Here is a 17,472-nt window from a genome sequence, read left to right as displayed (position 1 = left end):
TCCTTCCTGTTCTAATGTCCTTGGTATTAGCCTCAAATATAAGCTATTGGATACATCACTATACAGCAGGTCTATATCATAGATAGTGGATAAAACTAAAATAGGTTCAATGTTGGCTTTCTCTACTGTGTGATGCTCACATCTTGCATCTCTTCATTGATCCAAGCAGTACTGGTCATGAACTCCTTTAAGAGAAACAGTGATACATATCTGTCAGTATAAGAGTGTGTAAGATACTGGAGTTACAAGTAAATATTTTAATACAGGGAGAAACTAAATATCCATATCTTAACTTTCTTATCTTTTCTTATAATTTTTTTTTGACGTAATTGTACATAGCCTATTACTGAATCAGACCTTTATAAAATATAAGTTATATTCAAGTTTTATTTGTAATGGTCAAGTATTTGTAACTATTAAGTCTGTATCTGTTGAGTTTATTAGAGTCAGTAAAACAGTATTTACTTAAAGTTAGCTTACAGGAGCTAGTATCATAGCATGTAGTGAATAGTCTTCAGATTTCCAGATTTCATTCTTTATCAAAGATTTCCTTCTGCTATCATTAGATAATGGTTTTGAAATTTGGTGTTTGCCAAAAAAAAAAGTTAAGTTCCTCTGGAAGTTTAAATTAGTAATTTTTTTCTTAAAATGTGAAACAAGCCAAATATGAACAAGTGATATTATCTTTTAACCTTTTTAACAATGTGTCTAGATTAAACTTAGAATTAAGCTCTTTTTTTTTTTTCAGATTGTTTCTAAAACTTGCTGTATACATTCTCTTTGCAAGGCCTCCATCCTCCCCCCTAAGTCAAATTAATTAATAGCTTATTAGGACACATGACTTCATATTTTATCATAGAATCAAATTATTATATAGTTTTGCAATTTCTGCCTCTTTAGGCTGACTCAAAAATCTATCTGTGGTCCCATTGTAGAAGTTCTTGTTTTAGTTTTTTATCACCAGTTTATTTATATTTTACATTTAAGTTAAACCCCAGTTGTAGAGTGAACTTATTTTTTGTGTGATGTTTTCAGGTCTGGTACTGAATGGTGTACACATCTTTGAGTTGGCTAAACAACATGATCCAAAAGTCAAACTGGAAGGAAATATTGCTTTAAATATACAGGCGCAGCCTTCAAAGTAACATTTTAGTTTTATCCTTTTTGTGTTTGTGTGCTCTTTGTGCAAGCCAAACATTAACTTGTAAATACTTCTTCTTTCTTCTTCTTGAAACTGTCAGGTAGAGTTCAGCCTTCGGCTCTTGGAACTCTAGGCCAGCAAAAGTGAACAAGGGCTCCCTCTCACCGGCCTGAATGGGTGGGTGGGTCAGACTCACGGCAAGATGCTGCGTACACTAAGACCCCAGACATTTTCCTTTTCTATCCAGGCTAATCGTGCGGGACACGCCATTTATGTAACGGCCCCTTGAGGAACAGCGCCTGGATTGTGACAAGGTTGTGGGAGCTTTTTTTACAACTCCGCTCAGTGCAATGAGGATGCTCTCGCACCCCCTTAGGCACCCCCACGGGAGTCTTGTTTTGCTACCCTTTAGCCTAATCGTTTCCTCCTACGATCGTTTCCACCTAGGCGCCACTATGAGGCAGGGTAGCATGCCCAGGAACTTGTAAATACAAAATGTAGCTTATTTAATTACTTCCGGTATATGTATTAAATGCATTTTTTTTTTAATTGTGTAGGGTCCTTGACAGTGAAGATGAAATGCAATCCACTCAAGGGGTGAGTAAATTGTCATTGCTCTATTGTAACAAGAATTGTCATACCTGATTGTCTTTATTTTCTCAGACTAAAGAATTTGAATTGAAAAGACTTAATTGTACCTTAATCAGGCACAGTTGTGGAGTCATTAATTGTGGGCTCAAAGTGTTTCATAGAATAAACAGATTGACAAGGGAATAAAATCATACCTGTTTATTGACTCTTTGGATGATTCAATGTCAGTACAATTATATAAGATGTTGTTTACATCTAAATCCTTGAGGAAAAAGATGATTTTGACCTCAGACTCACTCTACGTAACAATGTCACAATTTGTGATACAATTTTAAAATTAGCTGTCCCCACTTACACACAAATTCATCTTAAGGAAAAAAAAAATTTTTTTGCATTAGTTTTCAATTTTACATTTATTTGCTTGACTTTTGTTTCTCTTTCTTGAAATAACTTGGTTCAACTTCTTTTCACATTTTTGTTTCCAAAATTGTGTTTGTTATGACACAAAGTTTTATGAGCCATATTTCCTGACACCATTTTATATAATTTCTTTTACACAAAAACAACTGGTATTATTCTAAGTGTAAATGCAAAAAGTTGTCAACCTCTGTGTTCTATGCACTTTAGAGTGTTCTCACAATGATCCTGCAAATAGCTCAACTCATGCCTGCCTTTATTTCCTGTTGAGGTGTAGGAGGTCTGAAATAGAATGTAATGAACTTTATTTATGAAAGAATGCGTAAATGTTGACTTTGTACTAGGCTTGGGATTAAAGCTATTTTTTTTTTAAGCATGTTTTATAAGGTGCGGTAACTATATAGGGTTTCAGAAAAATGAAAAAACAATTTGTTTAGTTAGACTTACACCATAAGCTAACTCTAAATATCACTTTGTTGAATATAGTTTATAAGATATATATGTCAGTGACATGTTTAATTCAAATTTAAAGTGAGGTTAAACATTCAAAGGAAACGTGTAAAAGACTAAACTATTTAAAATGAGAAACTATAACTTTCCATGTTACTTCTGCTGGCATAGTGATGGCCTTAAAACTCTCCATAGCAGCAAACTTCATTTGTGTTTTGATTTGATTTTGATCAAAGTTCCTTTTTCTTTGGATCTGAGGGATTAGTAGTTTTTACCTACTCAGATGACATCATGACACAGAATATAAAAACATGTATAACTTTGATATCATTATGTTGTGTTAAGTTGAATTGTATAAACCTTAATTTGTTTGCCATATCTGAGGACTTAAGGGAAAAGCTTTACTAATAAATTAATTTACTCTCATACCAAACTTATTTTGTGAACCTATCATGTGAGTGGCAGTTCATCTTACTGGTTTGTTTTATGCTCCAAGAGGCATTGTTATTTCTTCTTCCCCTATCCCTTAGTCTGTTGGGGTACCACACAAGATCTGTTGACAATCTTTCTACAATGGCAGGCCTGTCCATTCTTTTCGTTGTCTTCCCATTGCTTTCTCTGTCTGCCTCTTCTACTTTTTCCTGGTACCATTCCTTGAAGGAAGTTTTTTGTGAGTTCTGAGGACCTTGTCATATGGTCATAGAGTTTTAGTTTGCAATTTTTGACAGTAATTAGCAAGTCATTATGGGGCCCTATTGCTGCACTAATTCTGTCTCTAATCTCTTTGTTTATGATGTGGCCTTTGTATACAATTTACTGCCTTAAAAAAAAGTTTAGACCAATTCTAAAGATGAGTTAGTCATGAGCAATATTATAGACAAATCTTTTATTCAATTTCTCCTTTATTTTTAATGTATCTGCTTTTCAGATATACAAAATGAGATTAGTTATAACTCACATAAGTGTTCCTTTTAATATTAGAACATTTTTTGTCAGATTTCTAGTTTCTTGTAAAAATGTGTATAAAATATTTGGACAGTTTTGTTTTCTTATTAAAGCTCATTCTTATACTGCTAGTACTATTAAATGGGAAGGGGAGGACTTTTATGTGAGAAAAGTGGATGTTCTGATGTTTGATCAGGACTAGGATATGTCATAGTTTTGTATTGTGTACATTTTGTGTGTGGCCCTTTGCATTTTTGTCTTTAAAGCTATTGTCAAGAATGTGTTTTAAAAAAAAATGACAAAACTTTTCCTTATGTGACCTAGTACATATAATATTAGTACCTACCTAGAAGTATTTTGCATTGGTATATATTTGAAAGGAAACATAATGGTTCCTACTGAATTGAAATGCCACTGTGTTAGTTAAGAATTCCTGAAATTTTACAGATAAGATAATGACAGATGATGACAAGACTTGTAGATCATAGCATTCTTGATTAGAATTGTAGTGTATAACTGATGTATGTATATGAGTTGTACTTGATGTATCTAAAATACCTTGATAATCCTAGATGCTTGAGTATCTTGTAAGGTGTATTACTGTAGCGAGCCCAATGAATAAAGACACACACTACGTTATGAGATAAGATAACAATAACCAACAGGATCGATGCACAGTAACTCAAGATGAAATATAATAACAATCTTTAATGCAGAATGGGCCACAGTCGAGTCAGTCACTAAAACGATGTTATCCCTTCAAGAGCCTAGCAGTAACTGATCTAAAAGTCTACAATCATGATCTCTATCCCCAATGCCTATGTCGTCACTATGTCACGTTCACAGTCAGTCTACTATAGTGCATTCCTAAACTAAACCAAGTGTCTAACAAGTGTTGCTGTAGATCATTCCTAACTATGATTGGCTAGATCAAGAAAGATGAAATCTTTCATTTTTTAAACAAACCACAAATATTGCTTTATGTTCCACTAGTTCCTAATCCTGGAAGGATTGTTTTTTTTCCATACAACTTTTAGCCTGGTTCTAGATTGTTTTTCCACCTTGAGAGTACTTATAAATAAACATCTATCATACTTATCAATTTCCAGTTGTACCAACTTAGTATCGCACCATAACACACACACTTCAGGCAGTATTCAATTCGCTGTTCCCCCAAGTGTTTAGTTGCTTCATTTAGTCAAATTTGTTTGACTGCTTTTTTTTTTGTTGTTTTTTTTTTTTTTTTTTTTTTTTTTTTACATTATGTTTGCCCTGGAAGACCACAAGCTGCATGTGTTTCTATTTAGTTGTAATGTTTCATTTCATTTTCTTTTCTCCCTTTTTTTATTATTGAAAACTATGTTCACTGATTAGATCTTACCAATGGCACCTTTTGTTTGTATTTTGTTTGTCTTGGCTTCACATTTTGTTTCCCGAATACTGAACCATGAGGTCGAACAATAAACTGTAAGCAATTTTTTTTTTTTTTTTACTTTTATTAAAAAGAAACTGTAAAAGTGTTGGGTTTTTTTAAGAAATAAAATTGTTTGGTAACCAGTTTAAACAGGTTGATCTTCTGCTACAGCTGGAGTTGTGTGTTTAGTTCTAGTCAGACTTATTGAACACTGATTAGTTTTTTATTCTGTTAGAACTAAAATTTATGGCTGACATCTTAAAAATTATTCCATTTTGTATTCAGATTCTGCTTTTTGGCAATAGTTCATTTTCCTTAGATGCGTGTTAGAGTAACATTTTTTAAGTTGTCTGCTTTTCTTCATTTTTCTTTTCTTTAATATGGAAGCCAAAGTTAGATATTTTTTTTAGTTATCTTTAACCTGGAAGATTTTTTTTATATAAAGAGGATTGTTAAACTATAATCTTATCTTATCAAATTAGAACATGTCACTGACATATACAAGTTTTTGTTTTATTTGAAAAACTGCTACCACTTCTTTTGTTTTGAAACATATTTTTTTTATAGTCTTTGGTTTTGTAAATATTTAGTTCCACTTCAAACATAACTCCTGTGAATGTAATGAGAACAGTAGTAGAAACATACAGTTGTGTGTGTGTGTGTGTGTAGGAGTGTGGGTACAGTTAGTGTTCTTATAGAGATTCTTTGAGTCCTTCTTGGGTGTGAGATGTGAAAAGAGGAGATCATTATGTTTTCCATCCAACATAAAACAATCCATCATCCACCATCCATCTGATTATTCATTTATCCAGCCTGAAATATATTTTGCTATTTTTCCCCTTCCATGAAGATTTCACTGCAAAGAGACAACAGTTCCCATCACCATGGTGACAGTCTGGTCAGTACTGCCAGCAGAAATTCAATGGGTGATATTTATCATGAACAGAATGTACCCCTCATACGGAAAAAGCGTGATTTGGTGCCACCTGAGGACTGGACTGAGTGGACTTTTGTACAGGTAAACAGGAAACAACAGAAAGACCAGTCTGCTAGTGTAGAGTCAATGAATGAAGTCAGTCAAATAGGGCCCACACCCAGTAGGCTCCATAATGAATTGGAACAGCAGAGAAAGAAGGGTGGACTGAAAAGGATGAGCAAAAACCATCAGAAAAATTCGGCTCAACGTCGGTCCAAGCCTAAACACCAATCTAAGTGCCAATACAGTGGAGGGTCTTTACAGCCGAATGAGAAAGATAAGCTAACAGCTGTTCAGTTTGTGGAGGCTGAAGAGATGGAACACTCCATTTTTGATGTGTCAGCTGGTCATGAATATGAATTAGGTAACTTGGAAGAAGGGAGGAGCCTGGAGCTGGATGATACCACTGAGGATGATGTCAAAGAGGAAGGCAGCGGCTATGATGGGGACACTTCCCATGACACGGCCAGGCAGGAAAATGACACCAAGCAAACATCGCACTACAGGCTGGATTATTTTCAAGGGGACAGACTCCCCACGACCTTGCCCTACTCTGGCCTGACACACCACATCCTCCATGACGTGACTACTGGAGGCATCAGGAGAATGGAATGGGATTACTATAGATCGGTACTTTTTGGCATGAAACAAATTCTGTTTTTGAGTGTTCTATTTATACATAGTTTGATCTAGTGCTACTGTACCGATGGCCTTTTAAAAAATATCCATTATTTATTCTAATAAATTTTTTTTTCCATGTCAGCTTTAAAATGTGTACAGCTTTTTTTTTTGTTTCATCCAAATTGTTTTTGTTTTGTTTTCCATGATTGAGTAGTTCACTGTTGCTGAATGAAATTAGAATAAATTCCTTAGATGAAAATTTTCAATGTTTTTTTTTCTTGTAACTTGCCATTTAATGAAAGCCAAAAGGATATCCTATATTGTTTGATTTTGTAATTATCTTGGTGTTTTCTAATTACTGAAGATTTTGTTTTCTTGCATAAAAATAGTTGGCATGTCTTCAGTTATGAACTTTTTTTTGTTCTGTTGCTTGTGTAGGTCTTACAACTTCTTAGTTCGTTTTTGCATGTTTTAGTGATTGTTTGTTTTAGTATAAGTTTTTTTTTTTGTGGGTTTTTGTCATGAATCTTAACAAACAAAAAGAAGAAGGGATATAGAGATAAATGAGCCAAGGGCAGGACTTAATCGGAATTTAAAAAAAAAAAAGTATAGGTAAAACTTTGTAGGATTAATTAATAGAAGCAGGCTTTCTATTAATCCATAAAACATTCTCTTAAAATTATAGATACATGTATGAGTGATTATTATCTACAGTGGTATGTGACATTGAATGACCATTTTACACAGGTGGTGAATTATTTTAATACTTAGTTATGTGTGACAAATTTTATATGACTTCAGTTTTGTTTCAGATGCTCACAGAATATTGATTATTGGTTTCAGTTTTGTCCCATGACGTTGTGATGATATTCATAATATGGAGATGATAATTATTTCAGAGAACATGGTTGTTAAATTAATCCCAATCATTAATCCCTCTAGAGTGAATTTATTTCTTTGTCCTAAATAGAACACTGTTCATTTCTTCCACACCCCATCCCTGATCAAACTAAAATTTGGAACAATTATTTTTTTTACCTGACAACACAAGAATCAATTTTAAAAATTAACCAATTAATTAATTAACTATTGGTTATGGATTATTTTGTTTGGTATCTCGAACAAGGGAAAGAAATTGTTATTGACTGAAGTGGTTTTATAAGTTGGAATAAGTCCCCTTTGTAGGTTGTCGTCTGAGTCTTAGTGAACACAAACTTTAAAAAATAGGTCGAGACTATAGAAACAATAGATAACTATTCAATCTTCCATGTTATTAAGCTCTCCACTATAGCAGAGTGATTGTCATGCTGGCTTGATAAGGCTTGAGCCATGAGTTCAAATTCAGGTCTTTCTGCTTTTTTTTTTCATTTTTATAAATGTTTTTTTATTGCTAGTCTAGATCTATTACAAATTTAATTTTATGACTGATCCAAACTAATTGATACAAGTATGCTTAATATAAGATTTTAAAAAAAATTTTTCTTGTTTTATCTGAGTTTCATCTTTGACCATTATATCAGTTTTTATTAAGGGAACAGTCTGAAATAATCTGTAGAATAAATTGGGGTTATGCTTTTGTGAGAATGTATATACATTTAAAAAGGCATTAAATGGTAGCTTGTTATTGGACATTTTAGCAGACTTGGATATACATTTGTTAGCAGTTTTATTGACCATTCTGCCTCAAGCTCTGGCATCCTAATATTTGTTTGTATTTCTATTGACTTTTTCTCAGCACACAACAGCAAAGGAAGGAGTTACTGATGACATCATCTCTACAGGACCAGGCTCTGGATGTCAGTTCGATGATGAGGATGACTGCTCGGGCATTAGTTCTGGCAATGAGGAGGAAATAATCACTGCAGTTGTCATCATTAAAACAACGACCAGTCCTCCCACAACTACCACCAAGTAATTCTTTGGATTCTTGTCCTCTATTGAAATTGTTTTTGTTTGGATTCTTGTCCTCTATTGAAATTGTTTTTGTTTGGATTCTTGCCCTCTATTGAAATTGTTTTTGTTTGGATTCTTGTCCTCTATTGAAATTGTTTTTGTTTGGATTCTTGTCCTCTATTGAAATTGTTTTTGTTTGGATTCTTGTCCTCTATTGAAATTGTTTTTGTTTGGATTCTTGTCCTCTATTGAAATTGTTTTTGTTTTGACTCTTGTCCTCTAATGAAATTTTTTTTTCAAAGATTCAATTTTTGGATCAGCTTACTTTACCCACTGACTTTGTCTTTTGTTTTTCTCTTGATACATCACTTAATTAGGAAATAAATATTTGTAAATGTTAAGATTAGGTTCAAACCCAGCCTATTCTTCATATTTCATTCGTCATTGCTAACAACAAAAAATTTTCCATCTCAAATTTGTCAAATTATTATCCATATTTGATGTTAGAATCATTAAAAAAAATAGAAAATAGTTTTTAAAAGTTATATGATTCGGGTTTATAAAAGGATAGTTGATAAAGATTATCAGTATAATCTTATTAATCATTTAGACCACCAATATAGTGAACAGCATATTTTATTTAAACAATAGTAGGCAATAGTTTTATCAGCTTCAAAAGTCTTAATCCCGAATTATAGAATTATAAGAGAAAGCAAGCTCTTTTCATATTACACAAATACAAGTTTATAAAACCAGAAATTAATTTAATTTAATGAGGTCAAATCAACAATGGTATTACTTAGGAGAGAAAGAGTTAAACTAGCTAAGAGGGTCCCTGTAACATTAGATCACTTTGAGTTTTACAGTATTTGCTTTGAAGCATATGCATGACTCCATCCTTAAACTTTGCATTATAGATTTGTATAAGTATCTTGTAATTTTTAATCACTAGTCAATCCTTTTCCAAGTTGTTGTTTTTTTACTTTGCAACAGTAACAATGTAAATAAAACTTTGATGGATGTAAAATGTATATACTAAATGTATGTAGGTCTATAATAATAACAGAGAAGTATATAAGGAAAAAGTTTGTCAAAAAAAAATAAATCAACAATTACAGAAATAAAAAAAAACATTCCACTAGCTCTTTCCTGCAGTATTTAAGAAAATATTCAAGTAATTCTTTCCTGTTTTCTCTTTTAAAAAAAATATTCAAATAATTCTTTCCTGTTTTTGTCAAAAAAATAATCTTCAATTTTTTTCCTGTTTTTGTCTAAAAAAAAAATATTCAAGTAATTCTATCCTGTTTTTGTCTTTACTAGAAAAGCTCCTCCATGCGAGGGGCCACACTGTGAGTCATCCACTAAACATGTTGACCTGAAGACACCCTCCACTCCTAACATCGACATCATCTCTGACCCAGAGCATGACAATATGCAGGACCAGATGACTTCTGAACCTGGCTCAGCTGCTGATGGGGATAAGGATGATGACACTGGCATTAATTTAGGTAAACAAATGTCTAGTACATTCACTACATTTGTAGCAGTGTGCTTGTAGAAAAGTCACACCTAGGAAATTAAAAAAGAAAAACCTTCACAAGGTTACTTTTGACCATCTTAAGAAACAGATAAAGAAATACAAAAATACTTCCACCAAAACTCCAGTAGACACTGTCACCCCCTTAATAAATAAAAGTTGAAATGAAGTAATACAATTCATGGAGGAGACCTTCTGAGACATGAAGAGTGTCTTTCTGAGTCATGAAGTGTGTCCTTCTGAGACAGGAATTGTGTCCTTCTGAGACAGGAAGTGTGTCCTTCTGAGTCATGAAGTGTGTCCTTCTGAGACATGAAGAGTGTCTTTCTGAGTCATGAAGTGTGTCCTTCTGAGACATGAAGAGTGTCTTTCTGAGTCATGAAGTGTGTCCTTCTGAGACAGGAAGTATGTCTTATCAAGACTGTCTCCATACAGCAAGAAGTAGCTTACTTTTGTTTTATTTGATACACCCACACATGTCTCACTCTTCTTGCCTGATTTCAATTCTAAATAGCCTTTAGTTTCATTTCTTGGGTTAAATATGGGGTCTTTAGATTAATGATGTGATGTTATGTGGTGTAAAAGACTTAGTGATTGATTATTTAGATAATTCAAGTTAAAATACAAAGCTTTTCTTCAAAACATTTTTTTAGCTAATTTAAATTATGTAATAAGACATTTTTTTAAATACCAACATTCTCTTGAAGATGCACTGACTTTTTTTTTTCTATGCCATTCAAATTTTTTGTTCTGAATGGAAAATATTCACTTAATTTTTTGGTTTAAAAGTAATTTTAAAAAAATGCTTATTTGTGAAGAAACAATGTAGATCTGATTGCTATTTGACTTTGTTTTACTCTGTTCTTCAGGTCTTATTCTGGGTATCACTGGAAGTGTCCTAGTTGCCGTCATTGTTCTCTGTATAGCGCTGTGTAAACTTAGAAGCAGGGATGAAGGGACTTACAAAGTGGATGAAACTCAAAACTTCTCTGCTCTCTTGTCCAAAAAAAATCAAGGCAATGGGGCAGTGGCTTCAGGAAGTGACTCAGGGACTGGCAAGAGGGGCAAGAAGAAAGATGTGAAAGAGTGGTACGTTTGATGACATCTAGTGGTACATTTGATGACATCTAGTGGTACATTTGATGACATCTAGTGGTACGTTTGATGACATCTAGTGGTACATTTGATGACATCTAGTGGTACATTTGATGACATCTAGTGGTACGTTTGATGATGTCTGAGAGGAGAGAACACAGCAAGGTCCATGCTTCAGAAAGCCACAAGACAGAATTGTGACTCAGTGCAATAGAATGTTGTTTTTTCTTTCCTTTGTCCATAACTGTTGTCTACATAGCAAACAATTAAACACTTCTCAGTGGACTTACTTCAAAGCTGATTTTCCAACTGTGTCACTTATAAGTTGTGTTAGTTAAATAATCTACAGACTGAACTTTGTCTAAATGTTTGCTGAAGACAGTTGGTTACATGTACATTGTAGAGAAACATTGCATAGAGTTTCTATTTGATTCATTACACATAGTAATACTTGAATTGTTGGACTCTGCCATCTCATTACGTTTTTGTTTCACTAATATGTTGTTGCTTTGAGATGGTTGCAGAGGAGAGGGACTTCTGGGAGAACACAATGTGTACAAATATGTCATGAAGTTGATTCAGGTATGCTTCTAAGGAGTTGGGTTATGAAGAAAGACAAGTGCAGCCAAGAGATGTTCCCAACACTAGCTAGTTCTAGCATTAGGGAAAATGTCCAGCAACCATATCAGCTCTTAGTTATATGTATTTATCTTTTGCAGCCTACATAACATCATCTGGCCATATTAGAGTGTGAGAGGCAGTTGTGAAAGAAAAATAAGATGGATTATTTTGTAATACATAATAATGCTGCTAGCTTTGATTAGCTGGCTATGTTTCATGGTGCTCGCTTGTCTGTTTATTGGATGGATTATTTCACTTGCATTTGTTTCTGTAATTATAACAATGAATTTATCTCATTAGGCTTTCTTCCCTCACAACTGAATTGTTTATTCCAGCTTTGGTTTGTGTACATTGTAAAAAATAAAACTTGTTTGTACATTTTAATATGATCATCTTTTCAAATAGTTGATGTCTTTAAATGAACAAACACATGAACTTAAACATACTTTGTCAAAAGGTCTTAATGAAAATGTAATTTAGAGTCCATAGTTTAGAAGTAAAGATGTCAGAGAAGCATTAATTACAAAGTGGCAGAAATTCTTATAGTTGAAGCTTTAAATCAACCTGGCTCTGTACATTTCATTTCTAATGGTATGTCTGACCACATGCATGTATTTTTTGTAACTATTCAGTTATTGTGCATTCATTTTTTACATTGACCTTCTCTTTCATATGACAGAAAAAGAAGTTAACTTACATCCAACTTTTTCACCATCTGCTTGGCTGCCTGGATGGCGCCTGGCCATCTGTGCTCTGGACTGCCATATAGATGGTATTAGGTTCAAACCATGCCTAGGGCATCCTGCAAGGGGTTTGGGCTAGGATGTAATAATCTTCAATTCTGAAGGAACATGTAAATCATGCAACAAACAAAATATTGAATAAACAAAATGGCTTTTCTCTTGAGATCAGGATGACCCTAAACTAAATGGCCACAATGAATGACATGAGCTTGGTATCCAAGTCAGCCATTATATCAACGTTGTGTCCAAACTTCCCATATGGGATTAGTCCATTAAGTCTCCTTCATAGAGGCTCATTGTAGAATGACTGCAGGATCAAGGGGTATGCACTCCAGACTGTTCAAATTTTGTCCACTGACATCCTGCAGGGCTTCTGGGTAATCATCTTCATTTCTGAAAAAATGTCCTAAATATTTGGGGGAAAAAAATATATCCATGAACATTAAACTGATTTGCCCTTAAATGAAATAAGTCTACTTTCCCTGCATCTCAAGGTATAAAAATAAATACCAACTGACAGGCTAAGTTCTGTTTCCTCTTGATGTTATAGTATTATAAGAAATATATTATTTTATTATATTTTATGTTTGTTCTTCAAGTTCTGTGTACAAATAAGTATTGCCATATGAACATGGGTTGTTCTCATGAATATGATGTATGCCACATTTGATAACAACTTGTAATGCCAGAAAAACAGTTTATATACTAACCAGACATGAGAATGTTAACATTAATTTATGAAGATGTAAATTGAAGTTTAGAGAGTGAGACAGTACTTTCCATTCAGGATTTGATTATTTGAAAATAATTTGTTTTTAATATTACAATATTTCAAAATGTCCACTTTGTACATTAGCTGTATCTCTATTTTGTCTAGTCATAGTGCATGAAGGTGTTTCTCCTAAGAACATTATGCTTGTCTGTATTCATATCTAACAATGTATAATATGTTCATAGACATTCAAGATGAAATGTCTGTTTCCTCAAGATACGCCTGTTGTCTTTATTTCCCCACTAGTTTGCCTAGAGACTATTCAGCAATATAAATTAAGTATTGATTTAACATGTGATGGACAGGTCTTATGATGCACAGACCTAGCTACTGTTTGCAGGTGTGTGTGTGTTTGCTGTATCAGTTTGGTGTTGTATCTGAAAAATGTGTGTGTGAATGTATGATGATAAGGGTATAAATATTAAATAAATTTTCACAATGCAATAGAAATGATCTTTTAATTGGTGGACAAAATTTAAAGACTTGAAGTTAGGATCAAAGTTCTGCAATTTTATTTTTTGAGTAAAGGTTTACAAAATTATTTTTTTTTGAGTAAAGTTTTGCAACATTAATTTATAGGACTTCAAACAAGTAAAAAAAATTATATATATAAATGTATTCAACATTTTAAATCAATTACACATTTCCTTATGCTCATTTTTTTTTATGCAACTTCAACTCTGTTTTCAAGGACATCATTCTATTATACAAAACACTTGTACTTAGAGATGGATTAGCTTTGTAATGAACTCTGTTTGTTGTCATTATAGTTACATTTGTTTTGATTTGATTGACAGCCCAGGATAAGTTTGAGGAAATAGTGAACTTCCTTGTGAAGCAAGGGCATTAAATCAGTGTCTTGAAAACAATTTTAATTACCTTTCAATTATTAGAAATCTAAAATTGATTAATTTGGTTATTGGAGTTTGATATAAAATATTTGCACAGCAAACATTAAAGGAATTTTATCAATAGGCTGTCTGTCAAGCTGCTAACTAAAAGATAAATGTCCTATTTTAAGCCAATGTTATGTCACATGGTGTAACCTGACCAGATATTGATACAGAGCCCATTTATAAGAAAGTTGTTTTGCAAAATTTAAACCAGACATTCAATATTTAATCTACTGGACACTGTATCTAGAAATCTTTTCTGGCTTCAATACAGTTTTGTTGGCCATGTTCTCTTGGTTTAATTCAGAACAATTTTGCTGGCATTGTAACACACATTTGAAAATGAAAAGACTGTATGAAGATGTATGCATTGAAGAATTTAGTTCTTTTTTCCTTACCATTTTTCTTGCCTTCAGGCCATTAACAATTTTTTTTTATAATAATATCATTATAATCATAGAACTGAATTATATGTAGTCAAATATGTAATGACTCTCTTTGATCATGTGAAGGGGAGACACAATTAACTAAGCAACAAAATAACTTGTAGACTTTTTGACATTTCTTTAAGCGATGAAATTGTTGGAAACATCAAAATTTATTTCTCATCTTTTCCTTAAAATTTATTTTTTAGTTTAAATTTTGGGATCAAAGAATTATAGGATGACTGGCTCTTTTAATTACAGTTTGTTTCATTTTTTTTTTATATTATATATTGTATGGAAGCCTGTCTGATTTGTGATAGTGTTTCACTTCGAAGAACAAAACTAATAGAAATCGTTCCCTTTCTAGAGAAGAATTTTGTTTGAATTTTTTTTTCTTTACACTGTACTTTAACAAACCAAGATTAGTATGACATTAGTTCATGTCACCACATACCAGGTTAAGTATGTGTACATGCCACCACATAATGGGTTAAGTATGTGCACGTCACCACATAATGGGTTAAGTATGCGTACATGTCACCACATACCAGGTTAAGTATGCGTACATGTCACCACAAACCAAGTTCCATGTTGCTTTTGTTCAATCTTATTTCTAATTTGGCTCATAATTTAATGTACTTGTAAATAAACCTAACTATATTCCTAGCCAGACACATGTCTGTACCTACCTAGGCATTTTTTTTATTATCTTGTTCTCATGGTTCTTGTTCTGCTCCGTTTGGTGATTTGTCCAATTGGCTTGTAATTTATCTCAAGTGGGTCGCCATGTTGCTAAGGAAACTTTCATTGGTTCAATGTGTTATGTTTAAATTTCATTGTCCTTGTACTTACAGATTGGTGAAAGTTTGTCTCAATGTTTATAGTGTAGGAAATACTTGAGATCATCTCTGTGACCTCATGACCTGATTAACATATTTATTCTTAACATACCATAGCAAAGTAGATGTCCTTTGTATTAGATTCTACTTGCTTTGTATTGAAACTCTTGAGTTGAAATGTTCATTCATAGCTCTAGCTCTTGGCATTGCAGTCTAGAAAGTTAACAACCGTAGTGGCTGAAATTTGTAATGAAGTGTGTATACATGTTCATTGATTTTTTCAGAATAAAATTATTTTTTTCTTTTTTAATTGAAAATCAAAGACATTATTTATTCATTATGCTGTGTATATATATATATATATATATATATATATATATATATATACTAACTTAGACTTTCACTTTAAAAATGTTACTGGTGAATAATTAAGACAAATCAAATTTCTATTTTAGAAAGTTCATTAATTATGCTTCTGTTTGCTATCTCTAGTGTGTAGTCATGTGACTTTGTAGCAGCCAATGTGTTAGTCTGATTTTCTTGCTTGCTGAAGTTTTTTTTTTTTTTTTTTGTTTGTGGAAGTGAGGCTGTATTTATATGGGTCAGGTGCAATTGTTATGTCTTCACAAAATTAAAGTTTCTGTTTATCTTTTTAAACAATTTTCTGTGTTGATTTGTTTCTGTGTTGATTTGTTTCTGAATTTCACAGCAGTTCATCATCAACCTTATCTAAATCAGCAGAAGTGACTCTTGTCTATAGTATTCTCCACAAGGCCATCAGAGTTAATTCTGTTATATTATCAATTATGATGTAATAACAACACTGCTGTTTAAGTTACAGCTCCATTTTATTGACATGACAAGAAAGTGAAGAACTAACAGCAGACTTCAATACACACTGATAACATACTTGAGAAAAACACGTGAACATACTGAACAGTAGAACAAGATATTCGAGACAAGTAAACAAAATCACACGCACAACATACATAAATGTAACACCCTCCAGTGTTTGAGGTTAGTCATACACAGTCACTAGTTCTTCTGGATTTGACCACTCGGCCTGATCTAGTTGTATGGGTTGTCGATCCATGTGGCTGGTCTTGTATATGGCTTTCAGGTCTCTGAGCCGTAGGCCTATTTTCATCTGAGATGGGTGCATTAACTGGTGCGGGATTATCAGGCTCGGTCGTACCTGTTGGTATAGGCGAATTCGTTTCAGCAGGCGATGTGATTCTTCGTAAGTGAATTTTATTTCGGCGATAAGCTCCTCCGCCTGATTCAACTTCATACGACCGTTGTTGTAACTGACGAGTTTTGCCAGCGCTCATGGCCACGCTACCTTGACCTTAGTCTCACCTTAGCAAGGGGAGGTAAATCTTTAGCATTGGAGTTGTAGTAAATCGCTTATCTCCTCTGGTTTTCTTTCAATGCTTTTAAATCTATAGGTTTCTGAGAATCCAGAACTTCAGGTTTCAACAGGCAGCAAGGTTCTGATTCTCCAGTTGAAGAATTCCTGTGATGGGCTAGTACCAATTTTATTAGGGGTGCTTCTATAATTAATGCAAAGCCATGAACCGATCCCCATTATTTTTAAGAAATAATGTCTTGACAGTCTTCACTGCTAATTCTGCTTTCCCATTTGATCTGGGGTAATGGGGATTGCTCGTCAAATGATTGAAACTCTAATCATTGGCGAATTTTGCGAAGCTGAGGTCCATTGTCAGAGACCACTGTGGATGGGATGCCATATCTAGCAAAATGGGCTTTAAGTTTTCTTATGACAGTTTCTGCCCAAAATTTCTCTCTAGGCGATCAACTTCGCAGTAGTTATTGTAGTAGTCCACACAAATTTTTTTCATTACATTTGTATTCCTAAGTTATGTAAGTTTAATCATATTAACCACTACATTTTTACACACAAAAAAAGTTTTGTTTTTTTTTCAAAGAGAAAAAATCTATTTAGTATGCATATAAGTCAGGCATAATTTAAAACAACAATTAATAAGTAGTTTTTCATATTATCGTGTATACTTAACTAAATAATGTATGTATTTTTTTATACAAAATATTTTTCTCTTGAGGATTTGAATAAAAGA

General features: G+C 33.2%; 1 protein-coding gene across 13 annotated transcripts in view; it reads left to right on the top strand.

Moving 5' to 3' along the window:
• LOC106075983 (neurexin-2-like) overlaps positions 1-16,033 on the top strand; it is a 164,486-nt gene extending 148,453 nt beyond the window's left edge. For 9 of the 13 annotated variants that reach the window (XM_056022302.1, XM_056022304.1, XM_056022301.1 and 6 more), the window contains 6 exons: positions 1,036-1,141; positions 1,699-1,738; positions 5,809-6,564; positions 8,291-8,466; positions 9,769-9,956; positions 10,855-16,033. In XM_056022302.1, coding sequence (XP_055878277.1) covers positions 1,036-1,141; positions 1,699-1,738; positions 5,809-6,564; positions 8,291-8,466; positions 9,769-9,956; positions 10,855-11,084 — 1,496 coding nt within the window. In that variant the 3' untranslated portion in view covers positions 11,085-16,033. The remainder of the gene's footprint in view (positions 1-1,035; positions 1,142-1,698; positions 1,739-5,808; positions 6,565-8,290; positions 8,467-9,768; positions 9,957-10,854) is intronic. The other 4 variants (XM_056022311.1, XM_056022309.1, XM_056022300.1 and 1 more) reach the window with 3 other exon arrangements.
• The last annotated feature ends 1,439 nt before the right edge of the window (positions 16,034-17,472 follow it).

The sequence above is a fragment of the Biomphalaria glabrata genome, chromosome 3 (assembly GCF_947242115.1).
Source record: "Biomphalaria glabrata chromosome 3, xgBioGlab47.1, whole genome shotgun sequence".
Classification (NCBI taxonomy): Eukaryota; Metazoa; Mollusca; class Gastropoda; family Planorbidae; genus Biomphalaria; species Biomphalaria glabrata.
Note: the sequence above shows the minus strand (reverse complement) of the source record. Positions and strands in the feature narration are given on the sequence as shown.